Source organism: Thalassophryne amazonica, chromosome 18, assembly GCF_902500255.1.
Source record: "Thalassophryne amazonica chromosome 18, fThaAma1.1, whole genome shotgun sequence".
Classification (NCBI taxonomy): Eukaryota; Metazoa; Chordata; class Actinopteri; order Batrachoidiformes; family Batrachoididae; genus Thalassophryne; species Thalassophryne amazonica.
Genome location: NC_047120.1, coordinates 51945985 through 51964958, shown reverse-complemented (window position 1 = coordinate 51964958; position 18974 = coordinate 51945985). Strand labels below are relative to the sequence as shown.

General features: G+C 45.6%; 1 protein-coding gene across 3 annotated transcripts; it reads left to right on the top strand.

Annotated features, from left to right (window-relative positions):
• Nucleotides 1-3328: 3328 nt before the first annotated feature.
• si:ch211-136m16.8 lies at nt 3329-17940 on the top strand. Of its 3 annotated transcripts, XM_034193231.1 has the most exons (7): nt 3329-3642; nt 12336-16834; nt 16925-17009; nt 17086-17281; nt 17364-17440; nt 17514-17611; nt 17709-17940. In XM_034193231.1, the coding sequence occupies exons 1-7, from the start codon at nt 3589-3591 to the stop codon at nt 17767-17769; spliced, it is 5070 nt and encodes a 1689-aa protein (XP_034049122.1). In that variant the 5' UTR covers nt 3329-3588; the 3' UTR covers nt 17770-17940. The 3 variants fall into 3 exon arrangements, with proteins under 3 accessions (XP_034049122.1, XP_034049119.1, XP_034049120.1); XM_034193228.1 differs by having other exon boundaries at nt 12336-17009; XM_034193229.1 differs by having other exon boundaries at nt 3330-3642; nt 12336-17009; nt 17520-17611.
• Nucleotides 17941-18974: the final 1034 nt, after the last annotated feature.

Sequence of the window (18974 nt, the reverse complement as noted above, 5' to 3'; positions counted from 1 at the left end):
TAAAATGTCTTTTGTATGATCAATAAGCGCTGTGTTTCTAGTTCTTTTTTCTTTTTTGCTCTGTATTTATTACCCCCAGTTCCTAATCTTTCTTCTGTAGTTTTGTTCACTTGATTTTTAGAAATATTAATATTTTTTATACAAAAACATATTACAACAAAAATCTTGTTCTCTTATATATTTTTGTTTGTTTGTTTGTTTGTTTTTTTTACAGCATTCACATTTGAAAATAAATGTATGATTTGGTGAAGTGTGTCTTTGAGTTTTTGTGGTGGTACAACGTATTTCTCTTCAGCTTGTGGACAAACAATGTTACTGGTTCCACCCTCTGAAATAAGTTCTCATTTCAAAATATACTTCTGCTTTTTTGTTTTCTTTTTCTTCCTGCACGCTGACCACAGTGTGAGTGGAGGAGGGACTGTGTGCATGCTCAGTTAAGATGTTTAATAAAGAACTTCCTCTCAAATTATAGTCTGCACCAAGAAATTATTATAATCACACTCTCAATCTTTTACACTTTGTTGAATGCAATGTCATGTCACACTACTGGATGCATGTGAAATGCATTGTGGGAATGTGAAACTTGCCTGCTGCATGAGGAAACTGTACAAAAGCTAAATAAAAAAAGAAAGAAAAGAAAAAAGAATGAATAAGTCTTCAAATTCACAGGAAAGTTGGACAAGTTCAAAGATGGCTAACCTTGACCTATTTTAAGAGGTTAAAAAAGTCAATCTGTTCTTTTTTCTTTTTTTCTTTTTTTTTCTTTTTTGAGTAGCGTAGGTGACAGCCAATCAGAGTAGAGTGACACTGTGACGTCAGTAGCAGGTCTCTCTAAAAGTGTTTATGTGTTTTTGTAACGTTTTTTATGTATTCTGTAAAAGCTAGAACATTCTGCAAAGTTAGAAATAAACACTTCTAAAACTGAAAACCCTGTTTTTGGAACCTAATAACACCTCTGAAGTCATTTACAAGACATTTAGTGGATGTTAGCAGGGCCATAGGGTGGTAGCTAGCTGCAAAATCCATTTTGTTTGTGTGTAAATATAACCTCTTTGTCATATATTATGTAAAAGCTGGCAAATAAATGTAAATATTGTTTCTAAGTGACTGATTGATAGAAAGGCTTTATTGAACATGTACAAATTGTAAGTAAGACAATGGGATCTTAATAATTAATGTAAATTGTGTGTGTGTGTGTGTGTGTGTGTGTGTGTGTGTGTGTGTGTGTGTGTGTGTGTGTGTGTGTGTGTGTGTGTGTGTGTGTGTGTGTGTGTGTGTGTGTGTGTGTGTGTGTGTGTGTGTGTGTGTGTGTGTGTGTGTGTGTGTGTGTGTATTTGCTCATTTTGAAATGGATGCCTGCAACACGTTTCAAAAAAGCTGGGACAGTGGTGTGTTACATCAAATATTTGCACAAAAACAATAACAACAAAAACAATAAAGTGTATTAGTTTGAACATTAAATATCTTGTGTTTGTGGTGTATTCAGTTAAATATAGGTTGAAGAAGATTTTCAAATCATTGTATTCTGTTTTTATTTACATTTTATACAACATCCCAACTTCACTGGAATTGGGGTTGTACAAAGAAGACAGTGTATTTTAGCACTGCATTATATTTTTTACCTTTCAATGTCACACAAGGTCAAAAGTCATATGATCAACAGAAAGGTGGGACAGGACTTCATCATAACTTTTTTATACTTTTAGTAACCCGAGAAATATGGGAAACATAATCCCTACAGCGTGTCCTGGGTCTTCCCCAGGGCCTCCTCCTTGTTGGACGTGCCTGGAAGGAGGCCCGGGGTTGACCCAGGACATGCTGGAACCTTGAAATAGCCATGTCATATCGAAGGGAGATATAGAATGGCTATTTCAAGGCTATCTCAGCCGGTTGGGGTCCGTGCTTTATCTCAAATACAATAGCATGAAGCAGACAACTGCACCTTGACAGGACGCCAGTCTGACAGCTGGGTGGACTGAGACATAGCAGATGAAATGTCCTGTCCAAGGACACAAACAGGTAGTCTGAGCAGGAATCGAACCCAGGTCTACATACTGGTAACCAAACTCCTTATCCCACTGAGCTAGCTGCTCTACATCGTATATGAAAGTACTGGCTCAAAGGTTCCACCTTGACCTGTGACTTTGAGGTTGAAATGCTTTTTCTCAAAATCAATTGACTTTGTCCTTGACTGACCACCAACTAATTATTTTGTTCACATATGGACACAGATCCAAAAACAATACTTCACAGGTATTACAACTAGGGAGGGGTGTTATTTCAAAAAATTTGGAAATCTATAAATGTTTGCATGGGATATGGAAATATACACGGAATAAACCATAGCAGGATAAATTTTGGGTCATTTGGTTCCAAAAACCCATATGGACGGAGCGTTTGAAAATTTCAAGTAACGCATGTGTCGTATATATGTGCTGTTGACATAGAAAACCACTCTGTTGCTTATAATTAGTTCATTGTGGCCATGACATTCTTTACATGTGATGATTATACTCAACTGATGTTCCTGAAATAAAAACTACATAGATTTTGTTACAATTGATTGTAACATATGTACTGAAATTAGGTTTTTTGTCAGTTACTCTTAAAAACACCAGATAGGCTTATTGTTACTATAGAAGTTGAATATAAACTTGGGGTCAAGCAACATTTGGAGCCAAATTTCAAGTCTCTAGGTGCAGCGGTTCTCAAGATAAGACATTTTCGTCAATATTTTTGGTGATTTTTGAAACCGATATCTTCACTGGCTCCGTCCATATGGGTTTTTGGAACCAAATGACCCAAAATTTATCCTGCTATGGTTTATTCTGTGTATATTTCCATATTCCATGCAAGCATTTATAGATTTCCAAATTTTTTGAAATAACACCCCTCCCTAACACATGGGTGTAAAAGAAAATATATGCAAATGCAGGAGAAATTCTGCCCAAAGTGGAACAGTGATCGATCAATTGATTCCCACATCTTCTTGTCAACAACATCAAAAGAAAATTAGATAAAGTGACGATGCAAAAATTGCATCAAGTTTTCTGCAGGATTTTTTGCCGTAATCTAAAAACTATCAACTGTATTGTCTAAACTGCATTACCGTGTTTGTGTATATTAACAAAACGCAACGAGAAGTGATCCTGTTTCAACATCCTGTGCAGAACAGAATTACCTCACAAAGGAGTGAGAGCAACAGTTACTGCAGGAAACAATTTAGTGAGCAGTGACCATGGGTTTCATGCAGTGTGTGCACGTTTCACCATCGTAATATGTGAAATTGACCTTTCGAGCCACTGATGAACACAGGCTTCACTCTGTAAAGTCAGAGGCTTTGTGCACATCCGCAAACGCTGTGGTGTCTCTGCTTACTCATTCTCTTCCTCATCACGATACAGCGGACGTGTAAGAGGAACTGAAGCATCAGCTGCCTGCTGAGAGCTTTAAACTTGGTTCCTTAATGGAAGCAAATACATATTAAGATGATGTGCCGTTGGATTTTTGGTTGAAACAAATCAACTATATTTGGGAGATGCATAACAAATCTAATTTTAATCAAATGGTCTAAGAGTTTATTGTAAGATGGACCCTGACGGGCCACGGTCCAGAGCTGAGAGGACTTTCTGGACAATTTTGGTGAGCTGAGACTCCTAACTAGATATTTTTGCTTCACCTAAATAATTATTTCAAATGATCATGTACTTTTCAAAATTTTGGCTGATTGTTTCCAAACCTAAAGATATGAAAAATGCAATTGCATTTCTGTAATATTTTTCCTGTCTCTTGTCGACAAAGTGCTTTATAAGGATGCCTCACATTCACCCATTAACACACACAAAACCGTAGTGGGAAACAACTAATCCTGATGTTTCAGATTTCTTTAATCAGTTACTGAAATAATTAATCATTTGTCAGAATAGTTGTCAATAGTTGTTTTTGGATGCTCTGTGTGCTTCTTACCCTGTGTGCTGCTATACAATACTGCTGGAAACTCAGTTTCCCTGAGGGAGTCTTCCCAAGGTATTAATGAAGTTCTGTCTAATCTAATAATCTGCCAAGGGTTGACAATGTCTCAAAATAAAAGATATGTGATTCACATGGTGACCCGGACTGTACCTAAAATCTTGATCCAGAATCTGGATCCGGATCACCTCCAAAATTCAGTGGAGTCTTTCATGGCCTAAAATCTGTCTGTGGTGCAAATTTGGTGAAAATCCGTGAAGTAGCTTTGATGTAATCCTTCAAAGTCTAAAGTGAAATCTTGATCCAGGATCCAGATCATCTCCAAAATTTAATGGAGTCTTCCAGGGCCAAATATCGAACTGTGGTGAAAGTGTCATCAAAATCCATGCAGTTGTTTTGATGTAATCCTGCTAACATGTAGAAAGACAAATAAATAAGCTAAATAAATGCAGATGATTTTATTATGTCCTTGGCAGATGTAATAAAAGTTCATGTGATTAACTGTTTGTCTGCCTGTATGATACTTCAACAAGCAGGCGGGGGGGGGGGGGGTGTCAAATTGATACATCTTTCCTGTAGAACTGGATCTTATTCAGATGTGTTTTGTCTGTTATTTGCATCTCTTCCCCGTGTCTCTCACCTTATGATCAAGGCTTTGAACCAGTTCAAGGAAAAACAATGAAAACCACAAGCAACTCATATGTCTCATAGCATGGCCCAAGCAGAGGGTCACCCCTTTGAGTCTGGTCTGCTTGAGGTTTCTTCCTGAGAGGGAGTTTTTCCTTACCACTGTCGCCTGTGCTTTCTCTGGGGGTTGGTAAGGTTAAACCTTACTTGTGTAAAGCGCCATGAGGCAACTTTTGTTGTGATTTGGCGCTATATAAATGAAAATAAATTGAAACTGAAATATGTCACTAGGAACAAAAACAGGACCAGAAGCTTTATATTCCAGAAGAGAGGCATTAATTTGAAGCAGTAGTGATCGGTTATTAGTGTTTTTTTCCTTTCTTTTAATACAAACTAAAATATTTCTGCCTGTAATAACTTGGTGCTGAGTTCACTTCCTGTGTTCAGACTAAACCGTAAACCCTTATTGGTGCCACTGAACAGGTAAACATGTCATCAGAAGGATCTAGTAGTATGGAGAAGATTCCTACAGAGGTAAATGTGTGCATGTTTACTTTTATGTAAATAAACTTTGGAAGATGTCCGCTTACAGTTACCCACTTACCTCAGCCTCCAGTCCATTTGGCGGCACTTGTTGTGAAAGTGTAGGAACACGGACCCACAACAGGGGGCGACAATGAACGGACAATGGAGGAATCAAATATACTGTTTTTACTGTTGTGAAAAAAGGGCACAACAAATACAACTGATAACAATAGAGAGATCAAGTCTAATTCAAAGGTGTCGTGTGGGCAGGCTCGACGATAGGAGACGTCTGTCCAAGTCGAACCGGAACCAACCCGATCTCCGCCGCCACCGGACCCCGGGGATACTGGAGCCGCCAAGTCCCGAATTCCCAGGTGGCCACTGCCTCCGCTCGCCGGATCCGGTACTGCTGGCAGGAAACAGAAACAGTCAGGTGTGGATGCGGCTGCACCCAGCAACACGGAGGGTGGAGAGTCCACCTCCACCTCTCGTCAGGAAAATACTGGTGAGTGCAGGAGTGTGAGTACTTATCAAAAAGGTCCAATACAGTCTCCTGCTGTTCCACTCACTATCTGCGCAAAGCAACAACGTATTATGTTCAAAGAGACAACACAATTGGCTGAGTACGTTACCTCTTAGGTATGGCGATATCTCGGCAAATGAGGTGGAGATGCCGTCCTGCTGATATACCTCCGTCTTGATTGGGATCAGCTGTCTCTAGTGATGGATGACAGCTGTCGTCCTGGCTGCTCCTGTGAGGCGGCAGCGCCCTCTGGTGCCTGGAGCCCGCACTCCAGGCAGGGCGCCCTCTAGTGGTGGTGGGCCAGCAGTACCTCCTCTTCAGCGGCCCACACAACAGGACCCCCCCCTCAACGGGCGCCTCCTGGCGCACGACCGGGTTTGTCAGGGTGGCGACGGTAGAAGTCGGCCAGGATGGCCGGGTCCAGGATGAAGCCCTTCTTCACCCAGGAGCGTTCTTCGGGGCCGTACCCCTCCCAGTCCACCAAGTACTGAAAACCCCGGCCCATTCGTCGAACGTCAAGGAGCCGGCGCACGGTCCAGGCCGGCTCTCCGTCGATGATCCGGGCAGGAGGTGGCGCCGGACCCGGAGTGCAGAGGGGTGAGGTGTGATGGGGTTTGATCCTGGAGACATGGAAAACCGGATGAATCCGCAGTGAGGCCGGAAGCTGGAGCCTCACTGCGGCGGGATTGATGACCTTGAGAATCTTGTAAGGTCCAATGTATCGCTCCTGTAGTTTCGGGGAGTCCACTTGAAGGGGAATGTCCTTGGTGGACAACTGGTCTGCATGGTTCTTCGCCCTTGTCCGGGCCCTCAACAAAGCAGAACGGGCGGCACGCCACACCCGATGGCACTTCCGTAGGTGGGCCTGGACCGAGGGCACACCGACCTCCCCCTCAATCACCGGAAACAACGGGGGTTGATACCCCAAGCACACCTCGAAGGGGGAGAGGCCGGTGGCGGACGACACTTGGCTGTTGTGGGCGTACTCGATCCAGGCCAGGTGGGTACTCCAGGCCGTCGGGTGCGTGGCTGTCACACAGCGTAGGGTCTGCTCCATCTCCTGGTTGGCCCGTTCTGCTTGTCCGTTGGTCTGGGGGTGATACCCGGACGAGAGACTGACCGTGGCCCCCAGTTCCCGGCAAAAGCTCCTCCAAACATGCGAGGAGAACTGGGGACCGCGATCGGAGACGATGTCTGATGGTATCCCATGCAGACGGACGACGTGGAGGACTAGGAGGTCCGCCGTCTCCTGGGCCGTTGGTAGCTTCGGGAGGGCCACGAAGTGGGCCGCCTTGGAGAATCGGTCCACTATCATGAGGACGACGGTGTTTCCCTGGGACGGCGGGAGACCCGTGACGAAATCCAGGCCGATGTGAGACCAGGGGCGATGAGGCACGGGCAGCGGCTGTAGCAATCCCGGTGTCTTGCGGTGGTCCGCCTTGCCCCTGGCGCAGGTGGTACAGGCCTGGATGTAACCCCGGACGTCGGCCTCCAGGGACGCCCACCAGAAGCGCTGCCGGACGACTGCCACGGTTCTTCGCACCCCAGGATGACAGGAGAGCTTAGAACCGTGACAGAAGTCCAAAACTGCAGCCCTGGCTTCTGGTGGGACGTAATGTTTGTTCTTCGGTCCGGTTCCGGGGTCCGGGTCTCGTGTCAGGGCCTCCCGGACGGTCTTCTCCACGTCCCAGGTGAGAGCGGCCACAATAGTGGACTCCGGGATGATGGGTTCTGGGGGATCCGACGGCTCCGTTTTGACCTCATCTTCATGTACCCGGGACAAGGCATCCGATCTTTGGTTTTTGGTCCCGGGACGGTAGGTGATCCGGAAGTCAAAACGGCCGAAGAACAGTGACCAGCGGGCTTGCCTGGGGTTCAGCCGCTTGGCGGTCCTGATATACTCCAGGTTCCGGTGGTCAGTGAAGACCGTGAATGGCACGGACGTTCCCTCCAACAGATGTCTCCACTCCTCAAGAGCCTCTTTCACCGCAAGGAGCTCTCGATTGCCGACGTCATAGTTCCGTTCGGCTGGGGTCAACCTGCGGGAAAAATAGGCACACGGGTGAAGGACCTTATCGGTCTTCCCGCTCTGGGATAGCACGGCTCCTATCCCTGAGTCAGAGGCGTCCACTTCAACCACTAACTGGCGATTAGGATCGGGCTGCACCAGAACAGGTGCAGACGAGAAGCGCCGTTTCAACTCCTTGAATGCGACATCGCACCGATCCGACCAGGTGAAGGGGACTTTTGGTGAGGTCAGGGCTGTCAGGGGGCTAACTACCTGACTGTAGCCCTTAATGAACCTCCTGTAGAAATTAGCAAAGCCTAGGAACTGTTGCAATTTCCTACGGCTTGTGGGTTGGGGCCAGTCTCTCACCGCCGCAACCTTGGCCGGATCAGGAGTGACGGAGTTGGAGGAGATGATGAACCCCAGGAAGGACAAAGAAGTGCGGTGGAACTCACACTTCTCGCCCTTCACAAACAGCCGGTTCTCCAACAACCGCTGCAGGACCTGACGTACATGCCTGACATGAGTCTCAGGATCCGGAGAAAAGATGAGTATATCGTCTAGATATACGAAGACGAACCGGTGCAGGAAGTCCCGCAAGACGTCGTTAACCAAGGCTTGGAACGTCGCGGGGGTGTTTGTGAGGCCGAACGGCATGACCAGGTACTCAAAGTGACCTAAGGGGGTGTTAAATGCCGTTTTCCACTCGTCTCCCTTCCGGATCCGAACCAGATGATACGCATTTCTAAGATCAAGCTTGGTAAAAATTTTGGCTCCATGCAGGGGTGTGAACACCGAATCCAACAGGGGCAACGGGTATCGGTTGCGAACCGTGATTTTGTTCAGCCCCCTATAATCAATGCATGGACGAAGTCCGCCGTCTTTTTTACCCACAAAAAAGAAACCTGCGCCCATCGGGGAGGTGGAATTCCGGATCAACCCGGCAGCTAACGAGTCCCGGATGTAGGTCTCCATTGATTCACGCTCAGGCCGTGAGAGGTTGTACAGCCTACTGGACGGGAACTCACTGCCCGGAACCAAATCAATGGCACAATCGTACGGACGGTGGGGGGGAAGCGTGAGAGCCAGATCCTTGCTGAACACGTCGACAAGGTCGTGGTACTCCACCGGCACCGTCCCCAGATTGGGCGGGACTCTGACCTCCTCCTTAGCTTGGGAGCCGGGAGGAACCGAGGAACCTAGACACACCCGATGGCAGGTCTCGCTCCACTGAACCACTACCCCGGACGGCCAATCAATCCGGGGATTGTGCTTCAACATCCAGGGAAAACCTAAAGCCACACGGGAAGTGGCCTGAGTCACAAAAAACTCGATCACCTCCCGGTGGTTTCCTGACACCACCAGCGTTACAGGTGGTGTCTTATGCGTGATCGGAGGGAGTAGGGAGCCATCTAGTGCCCGAACCTGTACAGGCGAGGTAAGCACCACCAGAGGGAGCCCTATCTCCCTGGCCCATCTGCTATCCAACAGATTCCCCTCAGAGCCCGTGTCCACCAGTGCTGGGGCCTTCAGGGTCGAGTCCTCATAAAGGATCGTAACTGGGAGTCGTGTGGCGATGTGGGTGTGTCCCACGTGAATGTCTCGGCCCACCCCTAGCCCAGTTTCTAGGGGCGGGCGTTGGAGTTTAACCGCTCGGGGCAGTCTCTCATATGGTGCTCTATTGCACCACAAACAAAAAAAGCTCCATGGGCCCGTCTCCTCTGTGCATCTGGTGCCCTAAATGTTGCCCTACTCGTGTCCATAGCTTCGTCAGTAGGGGGAGCTGTGGCCCCACGGAGCGCAGGGGCCGTGGAGCGTGGGGAAGGCGGAGCGCGGTCGGAACCGGAAGGGAGAGTGACGGCGCGTACCCGGCCACGCCCTTCGTCTCGTTCCCGCCGACGTTCTTCTAACCATCTAAGTCCCGCGGTTCGTCCTTAGCCACCAGGTGCTCCTTAAGAACCAAAGACAGTCCGTTTACAAAGGCGGCGCGGAGGGCAGTGCTATTCCAGCCAGATCTCGCAGCCGCAATGCGGAAGTCGACTGCATAGGCAGCTGCACTCCGACGCCCCTGTCTCATTGACAGTAGCACGGTTGAAGCGATCTCGCCTCTATTAGGGTGATCGAACACGGTTCTGAGCTCCCTTACAAACCCATCGTATGTCAGAAGGAGCCGTGAAGTCTGCTCCCAGAGCGCTGTAGCCCAAGCGCGTGCCTCACCGCGAAGCAGGTTTATAACATAAGCTACTTTACTAGCATCGGTCGCGTACATAACGGGACGCTGTGCGAAGACGAGCGAACACTGCATCAGAAAATCCGCGCACGTCTCCACACAGCCTCCGTACGGCTCTGGGGGGCTTATGTATGCTTCCGGGGAAGGTGGGAGAGGTCGTTGAACAACCAGTGGAACGTCAACGCTACGCACAGGGTCTGCGGGAGGGAGAGCCGCAGCGGTGCCCGGAGGGCGCGCTTCCACCTGCGCGGCGAGAGCCTCCACCCTGCGGTTCAGGAGGACGTTCTGCTCGGTCATCAAATCTAACCGAGTCGTGAAAGCGGTGAGGATCCGCTGCAACTCACCGATTACCCCTCCCGCGGACACCTGCGCGTCCTGTTCTTCCATTGGCCGTTCAACAGCCGGTTGACGCCCCTCGGGATCCATGACGCTGGCCGAGATATCCTGTTGTGAAAGTGTAGGAACACGGACCCACAACAGGGGGCAACAATGAACGGACAATGGAGGAATCAAATATACTGTTTTTACTGTTGTGAAAAAAGGGCACAACAAATACAACTGATAACAATAGAGAGATCAAGTCTAATTCAAAGGTGTCGTGTGGGCAGGCTCGACGATAGGAGACGTCTGTCCAAGTCGAACCGGAACCAACCCGATCTCCGCCGCCACCGGACCCCGGGGATACTGGAGCCGCCAAGTCCCGAATTCCCAGGTGGCCACTGCCTCCGCTCGCCGGATCCGGTACTGCTGGCAGGAAACAGAAACAGTCAGGTGTGGATGCGGCTGCACCCAGCAACACGGAGGGTGGAGAGTCCACCTCCACCTCTCGTCAGGAAAATACTGGTGAGTGCAGGAGTGTGAGTACTTATCAAAAAGGTCCAATACAGTCTCCTGCTGTTCCACTCACTATCTGCGCAAAAGCAACAACGTATTATGTTCAAAGAGACAACACAATTGGCTGAGTACGTTACCTCTTAGGTATGGCGATATCTCGGCAAATGAGGTGGAGATGCCGTCCTGCTGATATACCTCTGTCTTGATTGGGATCAGCTGTCTCTAGTGATGGATGACAGCTGTCGTCCTGGCTGCTCCTGTGAGGCGGCAGCGCCCTCTGGTGCCTGGAGCCCGCACTCCAGGCAGGGCGCCCTCTAGTGGTGGTGGGCCAGCAGTACCTCCTCTTCAGCGGCCCACACAACAGCACTATTCTCCACTGAGGCAACTCCAAAACATCAGATAAGAGCCAGGTTGAAAAAATGTCAACATTCCCGTTTAACAGCCAAAGAGCTGTTTAGAAAGTAGACTCGAGTGAGAGATTTTCTGGCAGGTTTTTGGTTCTCTGCCACAACAACAGCAGCAGAGAACAGCCACAAAAGCTCCCTGAGATAAAACAATAGTTGGGTTTTCATTGCCCTCCAAATTGCACAATTTGAAGTAATAAATTGAAACACGTATTTAATAAAAAAAAAAAAACATACAAATAATACACAAAAAAATTACACTCACATGAGGTCATTTTTGGGCAGCACGGTGGCTTAGTGGTTAGCACTGTTGCCTCACAACAAGAAGGTCACGAGATCGCTTCCCACCTGCGGCATTTCTGTATGGATTTTGCATGTTCACCCCGTCCCGTGTTTGTGTGGATTCCCTCCGGGTGCTCCGGCTTCCTGCTTCCAAAGACATGCAGGTGAGGTAAATTGGAAATTTTAAATTGACTGTAGGAGTGAGTGTGGGTGTGAATATGTTTGTCTGTCTATATGTGGCCCTGCGGCATCCTGTCCAAGGTGTACCCTGCCTCACGCAGTATGACCACTCAAATAAGCTGTAGCACCCCCCACCCTCACCCCGGACCCTTAATTTAAGTAAGCAGGTATAGAAAATAGATGGATGAGGTGGTTTTTTTAAGCAATTTAAAAAGTTTTATTTTGGAAAAACTACAATGGAAACACTTTTCCCACTATTACAGGCCACAGGATGTACAAAAAGAGTCATGTGACATCCTAAAATACACAGTAATTGTGAGCATGTGTGAACAAAGTAAGAGATAAAGAGCTTGTTAAACATTGTAAGAGATGACGTTACTGCAATACTGGATTTAAAAAAGAAAAAAACAACAACAAAATGCCAATTACTAGAGGGACTTGGTGATCCGTCACCATTACTTTTGGAATTTAGAGTTCTCCGGGTTCAAATCCCACCCCTGCCACATTTCTCCATGTAATGTGGAGTTGCGTCAGGAAGGGCATCCGGCGTAAAACCTGTGCAAATTCAACATGCAGATCCACCTTGGATTTGCTGTGGCGACCCCGAGTGCAAACAAGAGAGCAACCGAAGGGACTTATTTACTAGAAAGTACCAGTTTCCAATGTGTTGCACTGTGTGCAGGGTGACTGTCTTGGTCGGACATGGGTGCAACTTCTTAGAGTTATATGAGTCTCTCTCTGTGTCTCTTTCAGTCCTACATAACTGGAGCTGTGACCAGATTATTCAGACCGGAGTCTGCTAATCCAGTCCAGGAAAACAGAGCTGGCACTGATCTTGGACACAGAGAAGATGACAGTCATGGAGGTGGAGTCACTGAGGAACCATGCAAGCTTACAACAACCTCGGTGGTTGGCTCATCTCGGCCAGCTGTCACCTGGGAGGGTTGCAACACAGACATGAACTTACAGCCCGATGAAATTAGAGAGGAACCATCTAACCAATCTGAAAATGAAGATACAGTTGCAAAAAAAGATGATTCCAATGAAGGAAGTATGAAGGACGGTGCTGAAGCGATGATACCACAGGAGATAGATGAGGCCATAAATGATTTCCAGGTAAAGAAAGAAGACGATGGCAAGCAATCTGAAAATGAACCTCAAGATTTTAAAATGCCACACCCATTGTGCAGATTAGAGGATGAAGATCACACTGTAAAACCGTGCACAACCACTGATTTATATGGAGAAGAGGAAGACAACATCCACACAGAAGATGCAGCAGCTACAGGAGGTACATATGTGACAGAGAACACTGATGGCATGCTACAGATGACTGCTGAAAATGGAAACAGCTTTAATGTGGGACTGGAACCTGGAGCAATAAATCTGTTTTCAGTCTCAGTAGACAAGCAAGATGTTGCAGATCTTATGTTCTCAGAGAACCTGCTGCAGGATGAATCACTAGCAGGCCTCAACAAAAACAACATTGTCCTGAGTGATGAGATAGTTGGTTTGGAGCAAGAGCCAGTGATGGCTGATGGAAGTGATAAATCTGATAACCACGAAGAGGTGGAGGGTGAGAGCACAGTGACTGATGGAGAGGAGTGTCCTACAACTCATGATCATGATGCACCTGAACATGTCACATGCAGAGAAACACAGCTGTTGAATGTAGCTAAAGATGTTGCTTTAAAAACCAAGACCAAAGCTGATCAAACAGAACACAGAATTACAATCAAAGAAAAATCATCAGAGAGACTTGCTGAAATGAATTTGGACCCATTAGACGAGTGGACGTTCTCGAGTGAAGACAAAGAAAGTGATGTGAAAAATGCATTTACAACAAGCACAGTTACGGAAACAGCTGAAGGCTTGAGTGCACAGGAGGGTGAAAATGTTCCCCTGCTGATATGTGAAGGCCAAACTGTTGTGCACCAGGAGCTGAATTCTGCAGCACGTCAGGAAACTCCAGAGGGTCTTTCTGGATATAACAATAAGCCAGAACTAAGTGAGAACCTGTCGCAGTGGTTCATGGAAGCAGGTGATTATGAGGAAAATCCCATCACACAAATGCCAGAAGAGCTGGAGAGTAAAGAACCAGAAAGTGCTCAAAGCAGCACAGAAGCTGAGGATTTACTGATGAGGAATCATACAGAAGAGGAACACAACGCAGAATGTGGTGGAACTGTGCAACTTACAGATAGTGAAGCTCCACTGGAAAGGCAGAAGCTGGTTCATGATCCACCAACACAAGGTTCGTTGCTCTACTTTGAAGATGTGGCACAATTTCCCAGTGACTCCATGAAGATGGAAGTCCAGAACTCAGAAGAGGAATCAGTGGATCAAACTGATAAAGAGCTACAGGACAAGAATGAAGAGACTTTGGTTGAATTTGAGATCAATGTTGATTTACGTGAGTCTACAGGAGACGATGCAGCAGAAACTGTTGATGAGGGTCATGAAAACACAAGAACTGAAGCAGCAGCAGGATTCTCTGATGGAACCATGAAATACACTCTGGATAAAGTGATACTAGATGTCACAGAATCTGGACTTCTGATGCAATCTGAGACTAAAATGCACGAGGACGGAGCTGGAGGACTTCAAAGTGTACCAACTGAAACGCAAGCGGCAACAATAGACGTGGCAGAAATAGACGGTGGAATTGAAGAAGAGTCAGAGAACGAAACTAAGATGGAAATATTAGAAACTTCTACAGCTGACGCACCTGTCCCGTCTTTGGAGACAGAAACTCAACAATCCAGTGAAAGAGCTGAGAGCTGGGATGAAGACATTCCATCAGACACTGTGGCAGCAGATGAGATGATGATCACAGGCCAATCTGGATCAAATGAGCCATCATTCAAATCAAAAGAAATCACACATTACGTGTGGGAATCAGAGGGGGCTACTGCTGGAGAGGCAGAGAACTCAAATGTTGGGAATGAAAACGTGACTGAAGACAAAATCCTTGACTTGTGGTTAGAGACATTGTCAGAGGACACTGAGGGTGACAAACCTGAACTGTTGGAATGGTCTGAAACTGAACAACAACCTGAGGGACAGGATGAAACATCATCTGCAAAAACAGAAGAGAAAGAGCAGCTGGTGGAATCAGAGTCATCAGGAGAATCAGGATTAGCAAGTGACACAGAAACATCAACCGAGTTAGGATGTCTGGAGGATTCCTCCAGTGATTGGTACGTGCCAAACTATGACACACAATTCCCAAAATCAGCTGGTGAAGTATTTCAAGGCACATGTGTGATGTCCAACTCAGCAGACGTACCTGGCCTATCTACAAATCAGTCTGAACTTCAGCATGTCCTGATCAAGGATGCAGCAGAAGACGTGCAGCTCAACATCAAAGGTAACAAAAGTGTCAATGAGGCAGGATTTCACTCTGATTTGGAAATTAATTTATCAGATGACCAAGTCCCAAATCAACTGTATGAAGGAAAAACTCAAGTAGAGGTTAACATTGATGTTGAAATAAGAAGTGAGCAGCTGGAACGGTCTGAGCCTGAACAACATACTGACGTGGAAATGGATGCATCAAATGAAGGAAGAGATGAAACATCATCACTGGAAACAGATGAGAAAGACCATCTGTTAGAATCAGAGTCATCAGGGGAATCAGGGTACAACAAAAGCAGGATTGTGCCACATGATGATCTTGTCGATTTAGAGCAGGATCACATGATGGCTGATAAAAGTGAAGTATTACATGAATATTCTGATGACCAGGAAGAGATGAAGAGTGAGAGCAGAGTGAGTGAAGAGGAGGAGGGTCCTGCAAGTCAGAAAGAAACTGTCACAGATGTGATGAAAACTGCAAACAACAGAATGGAACAATCTGACAATATAACAGCAGACTTTTCAGCAGAAGACGGATTTACTTCCATGAAAGTGGACAGAATGCAAGATGATTCACTGTCAAGTGAAGACATCAAGAACAGTCATCCAGCCACCACAGTTACAGAAACAGCTGAAGGCTCGAGTGCACACGAGGGTGAAAATGTTCCCCTGCAGATATGTGAAGGCCAAAGTGTTGTGCACCAGGAGCTGAATTCTGCAGCATGTCAGGAAACTCCAGAGGGTCTTCCTGGATACAACAATAAGCCCAAACTAAGTGAAGACATGGCACAGTGGTTCCTGGAAGCAGGCTATTATGAGGAAAATCCCACGACACAAATGCCAGAAGAGCTGGAGAGTAAAGAACCAGAAAGTGTTCAAAGCAGCACAGAAGCTGAGGATTTACTGATGAGGAATCATACAGAAGAGGAACACAATGCAGAATGTGGTGGAACTGTGCAACTTACAGATAATGAAGCTCCACTAGAAAGACAGAAGCTGAATCATGATCCACCAACACAAGGTTTGTTGCTCTACTTTGAAGATGTGGCACAATTTCCCAGTGACTCCATGAAGATGGAAGTCCAGAACTCAGAAGAGGAATCAGTGGATCAAACTGATAAAGAGCTACAGGACAAGAATGAAGAGACTTTGGTTGAACTTAAAACTGATGGTGGATTATGTGAGTCTACAGGAGACGATGCTACACAAACTGTTGATGAGGGTCATGAAAACACAAGAACTGAGGCTGCAGCAGGATTCTCTGATGGAACCATGAAATACACTATAGATAAAGTGATACTAGATCTCACGGATTCTGGATTTGTGATGCAATCTGAGACTAAAATACATGAGGACGGAGCTGGTGGACTTCAAATTGTAGCAACTGAAATGCAAGAGGCAACAATAGATGTGGCTGGAATAGACGGTGGAATTGAAGAAGATTCAGTGAACGAAACTAAGATGGAAATATCAGAAACTTCTACAGCTGAGGCACCTGTACTGTCTTTGGAGACAGAAACTCAACAATCCAGTGAAAGAGATGAAAGTTGGGATGAAGACATTCCATCAGACACTGCAGATGAAACATTGTCAGAGGACACTGACGGTGTGAAACCTGAACTGTTGGAACAGTCTGAATGTGAACAACAATCTGACGGAGAGGGTGAAGCATCAACTGCGAAAGTAGAGGACGTGGTGGAATCTGATTCCTCTGGGGAATCAGGATTAGCAAGTGACACAGAAACGTCAGATAAAGAAGATGAAGAAGAAGCTAAAATGCACATTAGCATTGATCCTGAGGTCAGAACTGAGCAGAAAGAAACTGAAGAAACAATTCTCAAAGCTGAGCAAACACAACCTCGGGATGATCCTTCCACTGAAACTGAGCAGTCAGATATTGACCAAATGCATGAAACAGAGAAAAATGTCCACATGCTCAGTGGATCGGACGTTTTGTTCAAAGAACAACCGGCTTGTGTAGAATCCCTGAAGACTTTTCCTGCAGTCGACAAATCCCAACTGGAATGGTCAGAGGAAAAGCAGTGGATGATAAAATCGGATAAGGATGAGGTAATACTTCACAATGCATATTTAGATTCAAGGCACATGCATAAAATTGGGAATGTGACTTATTTTGGCTCTGCAGGTAGATGCTCCTGCGCTGGACTTCACGGCTCAAAGGTCCAAAATCGCTGTTAAAAACCCCCATGTAAGGCCTCCAAGAAACCCACGAGCCCTTCTGCAAATGCCTTCAGTGTGTCCAACGCCCTCCAAACCTCCGGCGGCCAAAGTCCTTGTTGGTGTGCCAATGGAAGGTTTGGGGATTGGAATAAAGCTTCCTGGTAGGTCACATTCAGTAGGATCCCACTGTGTCTGGACTTTGCGTATAACCGCTCAATAACATTGCTTTTTTGTAAATTTTAGGACTTGGTGAGGGGTTTCCTATTTTGAAAAAGACACAGAAGAGGATGAGAGATGAAAACCTCGACATCTCCCCGCAGGTATTATTTTTAAAGTTTGAATGTGACCTTTTCCTTGTATTAATAATATACAAATATTTTAACATCACATTACCATCAGGAAACTGAGGCAAAACCTGAGGAGAAAAGTGATGCTCCACAAGAAGATGAGGCACCACCAAAACCGAAATGGATGCCACCAAGACATCCAGGGTAAAAAAAAAATACTGCTCATTAACAACACATTTGTAATGGAATAAACTTTTTTTTTTTAATTTTTAATTCTTTGCTTATTCTTTTGTCTTACCAGATTTGGAAATCCACTTCTGTCTGAGCTCAAGACCAAACTTAAAAAAACTACAAAAGAGTGAAAAGCTCACAAATTGTTTTGCTACAATCAAATGTAATAATGTATGACCATATTATTTTTTAAGTAATATGCTTTACTGTGTGTTCATCAAACAGTTAAATGTAGCATAGCATGCCATAGTAGTAGTAAAGTAATAGTATGTACATTTAAATAAACCTCTGAAAAAAGCTGGCATTCTCTGATACAGTTTGAGCAAAAATAATACTACATTTTTCTGTGTGAACATATTACGAGCGAAGCGATGAAGCTCGCTCATGGTACAGGAAGTGCCAAATTTTGAGTCCACAGTGAAACAGGACCTAAAGTATCTAAAATCCCTAAAATGTGTTAAATCAAATAGATATGAAACAATTTATGATATATTGAGCAAACTTTCTACAAATGCATAACCCCTTGTATAACATTTGGAATACTATTGTTTTTTCTTTTCTTTTCTTTTCTTTTGTTGGATTGCACTTTATTTTTTTATTTGTGCAGCCTGCTTTTGTAATGTTATTGAGACTTTATTACTGCCTCACTTGTTGTGTATCATGCAGTGTTGTAAATAACTATTTTTGAAAAATTAAAAAAAGTCAAACACATCCTGGATTGATCGACGAGATCTCATGGAATCTCACGGGAATACAATGGCAAGGTCACACTGAAACAGGAAGTGCCAAATTTTGAGTCCACGGTGAAACAGGAAATGTAAAATGTCAAACACTTCCTGGATTGACAGACGAGATCTCATGGAATCTCACGGGAATACAGTGACAAGTTCATATTGAAACAGGAAGTGCCAAATTTTGAGTCCACAGTGAAACAGGAAATGTCAAATGTTGAACACTTTCTGTCATGGTGGAGCTAGAGCGGAGGCTGCACTTTGTATGAAATCATAGTCATATTGTATATCATATTAATATGACAATTGAGATATAATCATTTGGCCATATTGTACAGCCCTACTGTCAACTTGCTGAAAACTTTGAATATTAATTTACATCAACATTTAAAAAATGCTTAAAGTGGCAGAGGATTAGGGCTGTAATTGGGGGGTCTGGAGGGTGGAGCCCCTTCAGAAGCTGAAAGGTTTTAGCCATGCTAATGCTCCCCTGAAACATTTGCTCAAAATGTCAGTCTGAAGGACCTAAATGACACGGTGAGATGCTGAAGAGCTTCACTCGTTCATGTCTGTGACATATACATATTACACAATACAAAAGTAGT